This window comes from Tiliqua scincoides, chromosome 6 (genome assembly GCF_035046505.1).
Source record: "Tiliqua scincoides isolate rTilSci1 chromosome 6, rTilSci1.hap2, whole genome shotgun sequence".
NCBI classification, from domain to species: Eukaryota; Metazoa; Chordata; class Lepidosauria; order Squamata; family Scincidae; genus Tiliqua; species Tiliqua scincoides.
In genome coordinates this window covers 52,163,200-52,175,723 of record NC_089826.1, presented here as the reverse complement: position 1 = coordinate 52,175,723, position 12,524 = coordinate 52,163,200, and the positions used below count along the sequence as shown (strand labels likewise).

General features: G+C 40.6%; 1 protein-coding gene across 1 annotated transcript in view; it reads right to left on the bottom strand.

Moving 5' to 3' along the window:
* The window catches only part of PALLD (palladin, cytoskeletal associated protein), a 285,430-nt gene that overhangs the window by 157,627 nt on the left and 115,279 nt on the right, over positions 1 to 12,524 (bottom strand). The window contains exons 9-10 of the mRNA XM_066632312.1: positions 2,184 to 2,303; positions 347 to 683 (exon numbers count right to left, since the gene is read on the bottom strand). Coding sequence (XP_066488409.1) covers positions 347 to 683; positions 2,184 to 2,303 — 457 coding nt within the window. The remainder of the gene's footprint in view (positions 1 to 346; positions 684 to 2,183; positions 2,304 to 12,524) is intronic.

Genomic DNA, 12,524 nt, shown 5'->3' with positions numbered 1-12,524 from the left:
TAAGGAGAAGAAAAGGTTGAAGACTGACTACATTAAGTTAATGAGCACTCTGAGTGGTTTATCACAGGGTGCTTACCCAGGTGTACCTGGGTCTAGGAAACACCTGTGTATATTTTATACTATTATATGTAAATCATAAGATGTCCCCATCCTACAGTTGGGCAGCAGGTTCCCAATAAATGTTCATGCTTAAAATAAATACATTATGGCATATGTGAGCTTCTCTCTACAACTGTGCACACCCAGATAGGAATAGTCAACAAGGGTAACTATATGTTGCTTATTATCCAATGATTTGGCTACGTAGCAATTCATAAAAATGAGAACAGTAACGTAAACTACTCACAGCTTTGGTTTGGCAAGCACGGGTGGTGGAGTTTTCGTGGGTGGAGGGAGGCCACCTGGATGAGGAGCAGATTTATCAGTTTTGGTGTTGCCATTAATCATGCCATTGACTCCATGACTGGAATGGATGCCATTGGTTTTCTTCTCAGGAGAGTTGAGCTGCAATTCGAAGGCTGCTATGTTTGGTCTAGCACTTTTAACGTGGTGGTTTTCTGCATGCTTTGGTGGAAGCTCAACAGCACTGATCTCAAGACTTGGTGGTGGAGGTGGGAAGTAGTGGAAATCATCATTGTTCTCTTCTCTCATTGACAAGTCCTGGTTGGAGCTTTCAGGACTGGCTAAAAAGATATTATAAATGGAGCAGTCATTAACTACAACATACAGTTTGAATTATGCTCACAAATACTGTATTAGTTCATTGAAAGTGAGCTCAGCATTTTGTTAACAGATATGTCAGAAGGACTGACAGAGTTCTCATGAACTTTCAAGCTGATGTAACCATCTTAATGAATATTTATTCATTGCCATCATCTGTGATGTAGGTCATACTCGTTGCCAGTTAACAGTGACTGATTTATGAATATTCAGTACTGGCTGAGCAAATGAACTGTTTGTACCAGAATTTTGTTAGCACTCACTAAAGATGTGCAGCATCACTGATTGTTAGAACCACTAACTCATTCCAAAATTTGGTATGCATTTCTGTTTTACATTTTGCACAGACATGAGGGTTCCATTTTTTCTTGTCAGTGTAACTTATTTTCCGTTTTGACTCTGCTGCCATCTAGCCTCAGGATCCCAATTTTAAATCTGACAGGCCCACTAATTCTCTCTCTCCAAGTATAATTTGGAGAGACAAAACTTAAGATTAAGTATTTTTAGTTAACCTGATGAATGAGCATGCTGGTTATCCACGAAGTACACCTGGCAACTGGAAATTGGTAGGATTTTGTCACTTAGCAAAATTGAAGTCTACTGGCTTATCAATTACTGGATTCTGTACAATTTATTTTTTTAAATAAAGAATCTTGTACGTAAGCTTAACACTTTAAGAGGCCATGAGAAATGGGGAAAGAAATGGGATGCAATTACTGTGATAGAAGGATATTAGGAAATGCACTGCTGCATATGTCTTTTGCAACCAGGGTGCATGTCTCTCCCTGAATCTACCCAGAGAACAGCACAATCCTAACCAACTTTCCAGCACCATCACAGTCAGCCCTGGTGGTAAGGGAACAAATATTCCTTTGCCATGATTCCCCACTGGAAGATGCAGGACATGCCCTGTTGGTATGGCTGCAGTGGTGCTAAAAAGTTAGGATTGGGCTGTATGTCTTGGGGATTTTAAAACTCTCAAGTTCATAAGGATGTAACCATGAAGTTCTCTGGCTCACATCTCACATCCTAAAAACTGAGTTTTCCTGTGTCAGCACAGCATTTTCTTATTTCATTTTATATTTAGGAGCCCAACTGAAATGGAGGATATCGGATAGCTGCCCATGTTGCCCTGGGGAAAAGCAACAGCACTTCAGTTGCAGATGCTTGACAGTCCTTGACCCTCACAATTAGCAGCTGCATTTCTGGAGGTTTAGAGGCTTACTTTTATATCCTAGTGTCTTGGAGGACAACTGTTGAAGTCTCTTCTCCATGTCAATATTACATATACTTCCTAACCAGGCAGTAAGTAATCAGCCAGGATGTGGGAAGACTGTCAGAAACTACACAGGAGATGCGCACAGAAGGGAAGACAGGCTGCCTCAATGCAGCTGTGTAAGGGTGGCCAGGAAAGATCACAATTTTCATATACATTAAACAGCACCTCAACAACTGTTGAATACCTGACAGAACAATCAGTTTTGCACTGCTTGTTACTGATCCATAATCATTTTTTGCTGTACACGTAAAGGTTCCTGCATCTTCAGGAAATGTCTCTGCGATCACCAGGGTGCATATCTCCTCTAGAAAGAAAAAGAGCACATTTCAAATAGGCAAAATCACTTTGAATAAAGTTTCAGATGAACAAGACTTTAGACTCGATACAAGATATAGCTGCAAATTCTTGTGCTGGACATTAGGCAAGCAGCACAAAAATAGGGAGCACATGTAATGTGCACTTCCTTCCCTGCCTCCGATGCTGAAAGTGAAACACTTCAAACTCACTCATAGGCTCATTATCCAAACAGTTTCACCATTTTATCCAACAAGGTCACATGCTCAAGATAAATGATGTGCCATAAAAATGATCTAAACCTGCTCTCTAAAAATACCACCATGTTTTCACCCAATATTTTTGTACACAGGCACTTGTAGAAATTGCAGACACAGTAATACTAAAGATTAAAAGTACACATATTGGTTGTTTACCTCAGTCCAAGCCCTTTTATTTAGAATATTTGCATAACCCCTGGGCCCAACATTCAGAGGGCTGTGCCTCTGAAGATGGTGGTAGAGTGGGGATGGAAACGGGACAATGAAGCACTGAATGAAGTCTATTACTTCCTTCCAGATTGCAGGAATTAAAAAACGCAAACAAATAAAGCTCAGCTATGCACATGCCCCCTCAAGCCTTCAGTGGAAAAAGGTTTCTGGACTATGCTCTGCGTATAATCCGAATCAGAAGCAATTCATATTTGTGCATTTAAAAAACTAAACACATTAAAATTGTGGCTGCGGAGTACTCCATCCACAGTGCAGAGTTTTCTGCGCTAAATTGCTTTAATATTCACTTCAATATATTCAGCTCTTTCCATTGAGGTAAAGTATTCGAGCTATAAGAGGTTTCTATCCCAATTGTATTAAACTTTTCCTGCCGTCATTTGATACTGTTAAATTCTTCTAAATCAGAGGTCTCCAAATCCCGGCCCAGGGGCCAGATGCGGCCCACGGAGAGTCCCTATCCGGCCCACGGCCAGCCTCTGATCCCCTGAGAGCCTCTGGCCCAGCTGACCAAACACAACCAGAGTTGTGCTTTTGGGGTGGCAGAAGGGGGTCCATTTAAGTGTGTGCTTTATTTCTGGTCTGTGTTCGTGCTTGGAGAAGTCCTGGACATTTGAGCCCATTCATTTATTCATTCATTTAAGTTCTATCTCTAATGCATTTATTTAAATTTTATATTTAATTTTTTTCCCGGCCTTCGCCACTGTACCAGGTATTTGATATGGCCCTTTGGCCAAAATGTTTAGAGACCCCTGTTCTAAATGGTCATAGGTTATGTTTCACTCAAAAATGAGAAATTTTGATTTGAGATCAAGACTAGAAAATTTTTTAATTTCATGCATTATGCAAGCAAACCCAGGTTTGCCACTAAGTCAGTCAATTCTGGCTCTGACAAGCACACTTGGATTGACACAAGTATTTACAAAATCATCTTGTGGACCTGAAAAGAACCAGCATAAGTATTCAGGAACTATGCTTGGATCAGATGCAAGCACAGTGGTTAGCAGGCAAGGACAAGGACGCATGGAGAGGGAGAAACAGCAAATACAGCAGATGCCAGGGACAATGCAAGAAGCCTAGTCTAACAAGAAGGTTAGACAAGATAAACATGCTGACAAGTTATAATAGCGATAATTGGAAATAACCACCTCCTAGCAATGCTAAAGTAACAGGATTAAAAACCTTTGCCTCAATTAAGACCTGTTATGATGGTTTCCAGCCTCATTATAAACTCAGATTCCATTAACACTCATTCTTCAAGTTGAGGTGTATGCCTAGAAGAGTAATGTGCAGAAAGGCCTGAACAAAAGCAAACTAGTTTCAAAGCTGAAGGATGACTACTTAAAAAATCACATGTCATGGAGTCATGCTTTAAATATCCCTTAGCCACCTTGTCATCCTCAACATCAAGATGTTAAAATGGTGACTATTCTTTCAAAGCATGCTTATAAGTTAAGGTGTGTGCATGCATTTGTTTTGCACTGTCAATGGTACACCTGAAACCAGGTGGAGTCTTTCTGCAGAGAGAATATATCTGTGAAATTATGCTACTGGCAAAAGTCTCTTTCAGGCAGAGTTTATCGAGAAGCAAGTTTGGTATGAGTGCTTAATATAGTCAGCTGTCGTACTGTAAAGCAGAGTTGGAAAAAAACCACTTCCCTGATTTCACTAAATGAATAAATATGTCACAAAGCAACTTTGTCAAGTGAACTATGGTTGTCTTCCTCCTCCTTGACTTCATTTTATACTCAGGAAGCAATTCTTCATGTTACACTGAGTGGCAGCTGATTGGTGTCTCAATTAAACTTAAAAATGCTTTTCCTTGTAGAAATAATCATGTATTATCGTAGACCCAAAGACTTCCTGTGCTGGAGACTGACTGAAAATAAAGGATCAGTTAAAAGTTCCAGCATAGAATCCTCTCCCCCACTTTCTCTGAGACTAGGGCAGCAAGCAGTATGGAGAAATCTGAACAACAGGACAAGAAACCTACTTTGTATTACTACAAATTTACACACCCATTTTAATCTGATCTAGATTTATGATGAGAGATTACAGTATGTCTGACAACTAAAAGGCAATATTTCTTTGATCTAGGAAGCCTGACAATGTTAGTAGTGTCAAACAATGGAATCTTTTATGCAATGCCATTCTGTAGTATTGTGTAGTCAACACAAAGTGACGCCAGCTAATTAAACTGTGAGTTATTTGTACACTAAATATAAATAAATTGTTTATTTTAAAGGTCTTCCCTGTTCCATCCTGAACATCTAGGGCAGAATTTTATAATGTAAAACAGAACCTATGTAAAGAGCTCAGTAAAATCAAATTAGAAGCAAACAAAAGCATGGCAGACCATAAAAATTTCCAATCTGCTTCAGCTTGTCCTCCAAAATACAAAAAGCTCATACTTTCAAATCACAATTTAGGCTTGGTGGTTATCCAGCAAAAGGAGCTTCACAGTTGGATTGCAGCTATTGACTTTGTTCTAAAGCTATCCTAACTGGGCCAGTAAGACCACTATTGGCTTGGAATAATTTAAATCTAAATAATCAAGAAGATTTGAAATTAAATTGGTATGCTATGAATTAGCTGTTCTCAGGGTTGTATTTCATGTATGGAAATAAAGGAGGCATTTTGTGCCATCACTTGCCCAAGTGCCTGAAGATGAAACTGGGCAATAAAGGACTGAATTTTATGTATGAGTAGAAGGATAACTCAGGACATAACCTAAAGAATTGAAAGTGCAACAAAGCCAGTAATTAAAGTTCTAACCGTGCAGGGAATAGAAGCTGATAAACTAAAGGTCACTCCATCATTTCACTAAACAGGAAGCCAAAATAGGGGCGGAACCTACACAGAAAAGTGTTTAATTAGAGCACAATAGTCCTTAAATGCCTCAGTATTGTCCACAGTGGACAGGGAATCACTGCAATTATGCTTTATTTGAAACACAGCACACCACAAATCAGTTCAGAAAAAACCATACACATGGAATGATACCACAGAAACACACAGGAATGCTAACTGGCTCCATCACCAACAGGATTATTCCCCCAAAAGAAATTGAACAAAAGATGGCAATTGCAGAGAAAAGAACTAGCGTGAAAGCAACATGCACATAACAGCAAGACAAAGACCTTTCGCTGTTTGGGCAAGTTCTGTAACATTCTCTTGAAAATCAATTTTCTCTGCCAGACTGTATATCACCTTCTGCTTTAAATAATGTCTTTTACTTTCCATAGGTCATCAGCTAGCAAACCTTTTCATCATAGAAGTGCATTCTGAAACAACTCATCTTGAGCCCTGAATGTATTTCACACTTGACTAAGTGAATACAGTATTATTCTGTTTGCTGAAAACCACAAAACGCTGAGGCATGCAAGCCTTTAATAAAAAACAAAAACCAGCCCATTGACAAGATGGTTCCTATTTTAAACTTTCAACTTTTCATTGAGAGCTGCAAAGCCAACCCAGTAAGATAGTATCAACAGATATAAATCAGCAGAACTCTACCCCATTACGTTTTCCTGTAAGAAATATTAGATTAGGGGCCTGTAAGGCATATATCACAACAAGGTTTAGTTTAACACATTGGATTTGAATTTTTCTTACTGCTTTAAGACATTAGAAGAAATAGAGATGTCTCCTGCCCGGGGAGCTAATTCTACCAGATTCTGAAGGACTACCAAAGGCGTGAGGAGACCACTGGGGAAACATCTCCCACACTTTCCAAGGGCTACTTTAGATCTCTGTGTCTTGGGGTGGGGAGAAAGAAAAGAAAGGCCAGGTCAGTGTTGGAAGAGCAACAGGATGCAAGCAGAGCCATCCAGTACAGATGTAACCACAGGGGATGGGTTCCAGCAGCCACCACAGATACCAGGAACTACAGATAGCAGACCTTATAAGAGGTTCACAAATCCCCATTGCGCTAATGAATTACCTGTGTCTGATTGCAGCCCTCCTATCATCATCTCCTTTCTCTGGCTGTCTTAATGCTGTCTACAAATGTTAACAGCACATAGGAAACGCTAACAAGAAGTGGATTGGGAGCTTCCTGTTAGTATTTCCTGCTAGCATTTACACACAGCACCAAGACAGCCAGACACAGGAGACAGCAACAGGAGGGCTGCAATCAGGCACAGATAAGTCATTTGCATGATTGGGGGGTGGGAATTGGTGAACCTCCAATAAGTGAAACCGCAGACACAGCAGTTAAGGGTGCAAGTCTTGGCCTTCCCCTATTAGGGGAAGCTGTAACCTATCTTGTTGCTAGTTGAAAGGCTTGTGAGTTACTCTCCTACTTTCACTAGACCTCTATTTAGTTTTTTCTTGTTGCTTTGTCTATACAACAATGGCTGCAGTTATTTCCATGTTGCAATAAATTGTTAACAAGATTCAGCTTCATTTTATGTGGAACTGAGACTCTTTCAACTCTGCTAATAGCTGGCTCATACCATCTGCCCGGATGAGACTAATACAGGCCCAAAACATGTTGCATTTAATATTTTAAATTAAAAGCCAGAGTACAAAGGTAGCACATAAACTGCACAACATATATGGGATCGGACTATATATCTGTATAACAAAGCAGCCTTGATTTGATCTTTGTCATTTATTTGATACAAATAGAATTCTAGGAAACAATTATGTTAAAAATTTTCTCATTAAGCCATTTAAAGAGAGCAGCCATTCACAGAATTTCAAAGTGACAAGAAAGCTGCCAGCATCAGAGACAGCACATGCAAGAACAGCAGTAATTTTATGCAGACATATGGAAAACTTGTGCTCCAAATCTAACCTTGATCATTTGCCTATTTGTAAACCAGTTTAAGGTTTTATATGACAAAGCCTTCAAGTAGTGACATTGTAGGTTGGAAATTTATGTTAGTAAGGGAGAAGGAAAACCAAAATTTAAGGGGGAAAAAGTGTTCAATTCTCCTGAGAGAAACCAGAAAAAACCAGTTTCCAGACACACAGAAGAGTCTCAACTAAAACAATAAATATTATCAGATCACACTTGTGAAATGGCTCCCCTTGACTTGAGAATGGCTCCCGAGTTTTTTCAGCGAGGCCTGCTCTTTAAACAAGCCTTCTGATTCCATGGCCTTTTTAACACTTTTATACATCTTTTAGTTTCTTTTTGACAGGCTGGATTCCTCTATGATTTGCTGTTTTATACTCTTTTTATTCTGACTTTATTCTGACTACTGTTTTTATGGCCACTGTTAATGTGTTTTTAATATGTTTTTATCTGTGTTAAATCATGCTTTTTAAAATTGTTTTTACATGTTGTAAGCCACCCTGGGTCCCTTTCAGGGAGAAGGGCGGGATACAAATAAAGTTTATTATTATTATTATTTATTATTATTGTGAAAAGTTTTGCATACCCTTAAGATTCTGCAGCAGATGTAATGGGAGATGACTTGCTGACACTTGATTTAAGGAGACTTTCCCAAGAGATTATGAGCAAAGCTAAACATTCTAGGATACACACACAGTTGTCACCAAATATGGCGTCCCCATGTAGAGTTCTTCCTCTCACCTCATCTCCTGCAATGTATAGTAGCACTTGCAACATCCAATGATGTTATTTTAACTGACCCTGCTCCACATTGCTGGCTATCATTGGCTAGAGTAGGGAAATGCATGACATAGCATGACATAGCTGCTTTGAATGCCCTTCAGGGAGATAAAGTGGGGTAGAAATTTAATAAATAAAATAGTAGTATCATGTCCCAAGTAAGTGTTATAAAATGTTAAGAGGTTCTGGGCGGGAGGGCGGACGACATGTTCTGTATTTCTACATGAAATTCTGCTCAGTGATCCACTTGGAGCACTATTCAGAAGCTGTAACAGTAATTCAGCCATTTTCAACCACTGTGCCGTGGCACACTGGTGTGCCGCAAATGGTCCACAGGTGTGCCACAGGAATTTTGGGGAAGGTCATTTATTAATAGGGCCAATGGGAGATGTGAGTCCCCACTGGCAGCATGGTGTGCCTTGCCAATTGTCAAAAACCTGGTGGTGTGCCTTGACCATTTTAATGCCTTGTCAGTGTGCCATGAGATGGAAAAGGTTGAAAATCACTACAGTAGATAAACAAATCATATCGGTGTCCTTCACATGAAGCCATAACTGCACATGATCCACCTTTCCACAACACGATTCCACACTGAACCATGCAATCATATAGGCAGGATAAATGGTCACCCCTAACCAATAAGCACCCTGCTGAGAGAGAGGATATCTACCAAGCAGGAAATAGCCCTGCAACCGCTACACTGGAAATAAGTATTCCACCACATTGGAAACAGGTATATTTACAAACCTACTATTACCAAAACAAAATAGGAGTTGCATGGTAGCAATGTAAAAAGGGAGGGATGCCTGAGGAAGGAAATTTTAAACTCCCTTACTGTATTTGTGCTTTTCATGAAACTGCTATCTTGCAAAGAGAAAAAATCATCATTACTGTAGGTGACAGGCAAGCAACTGTAGACATGCTGACTGCCCTTGCTGACATGCAAGACAAGGGAACTGTAACGTTTTCCTTTATCAGGGAAGAAAAAGTTTGCTGTTTCAAGGATTTATCTGCACAAGTTTCCAGTCTTATTCTTTAGCCTCCTGTTTCCTATCCTTCTTTCCTTCTGTGATTATCTTAAATGCTGGACCAGCTCTCCAAGTTATTCTTTGTGCTCCAATTTCCTTATTCAGCAACAACCTTGTTCTTCAGCCTCATCTGTCTGTTGAACTGTTCGCCTTCCTAAAGGGAAGACCCAGGCTACAGTTTGGATGCACAGAAGCAGGAGTCAAAGTCTAGAAAGGTAAACCAAGGATGATAAAGACAACAGGCAATAGAGCAAGAGCAAGAAGAAACTGTGTCCTCTGGAACCCAGTATACTGTTGGTGTGCTGCTTCAGTAGAAAAGTAAAAAACCCAGCAAGCCACTACACCATGGTGTGGGAGGGCTTTCATTCTTACCAATATGAATTACCACAGATTTTCTAAAGTAAAGAGTTCTGCTTAACCCATTTTTGCCTGGCCCACAGGTGTACACATGTGGTCCCTGTTGCATATATGCAACATTGGGCAGAAATGGCTTAACAGAGTGAAGTAGCTGAACTGATTAGCTGCTGGACCTTTAGAGTATCACTTTTTGAACTACATACAGTTGGTACATTTCCTTTCTAAGAGTAGAATCATAAGATTTCCAGACTTACATTGAATTAGCCCCCTCATCTCTTTCCACCACACACAGTCTTCCAAAAAGGTTGTATAGTAGGCCCTTAGTATCCCACAGGGGATCCATTCCAGGACCACCCACAAAAGCAGAATTCCACAGACAATGAGATCTACAGGGGGGAGCCTGCACAGCACTACAACTACCTGGAGGCTGCGCCAAGCCCTTTGGAGGTCACAAGTCATCTCCCAGGCTCCTCAGAAGCTTCCTAGGCATGACTGGAAGCCACTGAAAAGAGCAAGAATGTTTGTGCTGGTGAACCAAAAGTGCTTTCTAGTTGTGTCCAGGAAGATTTATGAGGTGTGGGGAGGCCACGTGCAGCCTCCCCACACTTCAGAACACCTCTGGATGTGACTGGCAATCGCCAGCCCAAACCAGGTGGTTGTGTCTGGGAGGTCCTCCAAGGCCATCCAGCTGTGGGCTCAGCATTTGCAGATATTCATCAGAAGATGCTGAGCCTGAGGATAAGGTAGGTCCACTATACATGTATAACAGCACAATCCCATGCATGTCTAGTCAGTGCTATGTTCCATTGTGCTCAATGGGTCATACGCCCAGGAAAGTGTGCATAAGATTGCAGCCAAAGCCCCTCTCAAGTCTCTCATGGTACCTTCACAGCATAGGAGTTAGATCACTGGTCCATCAAGTGCAATATGGTGTACACTGACTGGAAGCAGCTCTCAAGTTTCAGACTCCAAGCCTGGGATCTCTCCCAGTTCTACCTGAAGATGCCAGAGATTGAACTTGGGACCTTCTACATGCAAAACAGATGCCTAACCATTGAACTATGGCTCATTCTTACCCCACCATTGTTGTGTTTCCTGGAAACTGAAGCAGCATTGATGTGGAGAGACTCCTCCCATATAATGCTTCCAACATTACCACACAGCATCTGAGCCACTTCAGCATGATTCCTTCTTACAGTATGAAGGTAAAAGAAAAAAAAGCCTCAGAAACTGCTGACATTAAAAAATGCATTCAAGGTATGGGTGTGTGTAGCTTTCCTTAGGAGTCTTTCCTAGAGCTGGTATATAAAATAACTTGAGTAAGAACAGCAAAGCAAAATTTTACAACATACATCCTAAGGCAGATAAAATGTCTTTCGAACATTTTGTGGAAGTGTTAGTGTCTGTCTGCATTCCATGAATTTAGCTCTGGGTCTTGAAAGATGTTACACTTAGCAATTCCTTCAGACCAAAAGACAGAAAAAAAAATCCCTGGTATAGCATTTTTACATACCAATAGACAATTGTTTTAAAGAAATTCAATATACTTTGTGGCTGCCTCCAGACAGCTGAGTAATGGCCAAAGAATCAACAGCTGGCAAATGAATCTGCAGGTTTCTTTCCTCCTTCCTAAAACAGACGTTCTTTGAAGGAGTCAATCAACATAAAGTCAAAATGTCAAAATAACGTGGTACTGAGTAGGTAATTTGACAAACTGTGATGCTGGCCTTAAGTAATTTGACTGGCTATTAATTCTCAAAACAGTCTGAAAAGATTTGTGATGCAGGCTGATTTCCGTCTAGACAGAGAAAGGAGTGTAAAACACATTAAACAGATTCAACTTAGCAATGACAAGAAAAACCTGTTTCATAATCGTTCAGCTGCCTGACTCTACAAAGCTTTCCTCCCTTTCCCCCCCCAACTCATGACCCCACTGTGCCTGACCTGTAGCACACAGCTATTGGCCATCTGAGGGTTGTTTTGCGGACTGTCAGGGATTAAGCAGATAAAAGCTGTCCTCTGCTTTCCTGTTCTATTTATTACACTGGCAAAATTAAAGATGTACCCAGAGGATGAAATACTTTAGGAACAAAGACAAAGTGATCTGAAGTGCAATGCTTCTGCAAGCCTCTGTGTTTTAATTTGTTCACAATCCTTGGAAGTCCAATTTACCATCATCCCCAAGCTACTTGGTATCTTTGCCAGCATTTTTCCTTATTTGCATGTGCTCTTGGTAGTAGGCAACACAATATCTAAGCTACATTCAAAGAGAGTTGCTAGCATTGTGCTACATATTCTGCCACCCCCTTTGCAAGCAACACACACAGCTCCTCTGAGCTATACAATTTATACTAGACACTTGTCTCCTTGTCTCCATGCCTGTCTCCTAGTTAGTTAGGCAGCTCTGGACAAGAATCTAAAGCCTGATGCTAAACTATTGCACCATCAGCTCACCCTCTCCTCCGATTCTGTTCTCTGTTGCTCCACAGCTCTACTCTCCATTAACTTTCAACAAGACACAAACCAAACCAAGAGGTTGTACTATATGCATTTGAGCCATAATTTTAGAGCAGGAGATGCAAGTGGATGAAGCTTGAAGCTCTTCTAGAAAAGTCTATCACAAAAGGCCTTTCCGAAAGGAACTGTGGCAAGCGGACCGCTGCCATGGCAATCTGCTGCTACTGATGAATGCATTAAAGTTGTATTGGAGCATGAAAGGGGTCCTGGGCTCCATTTGTCCTTTCAAAAAAAGAAGTCCACCCTCATGTGTCCGT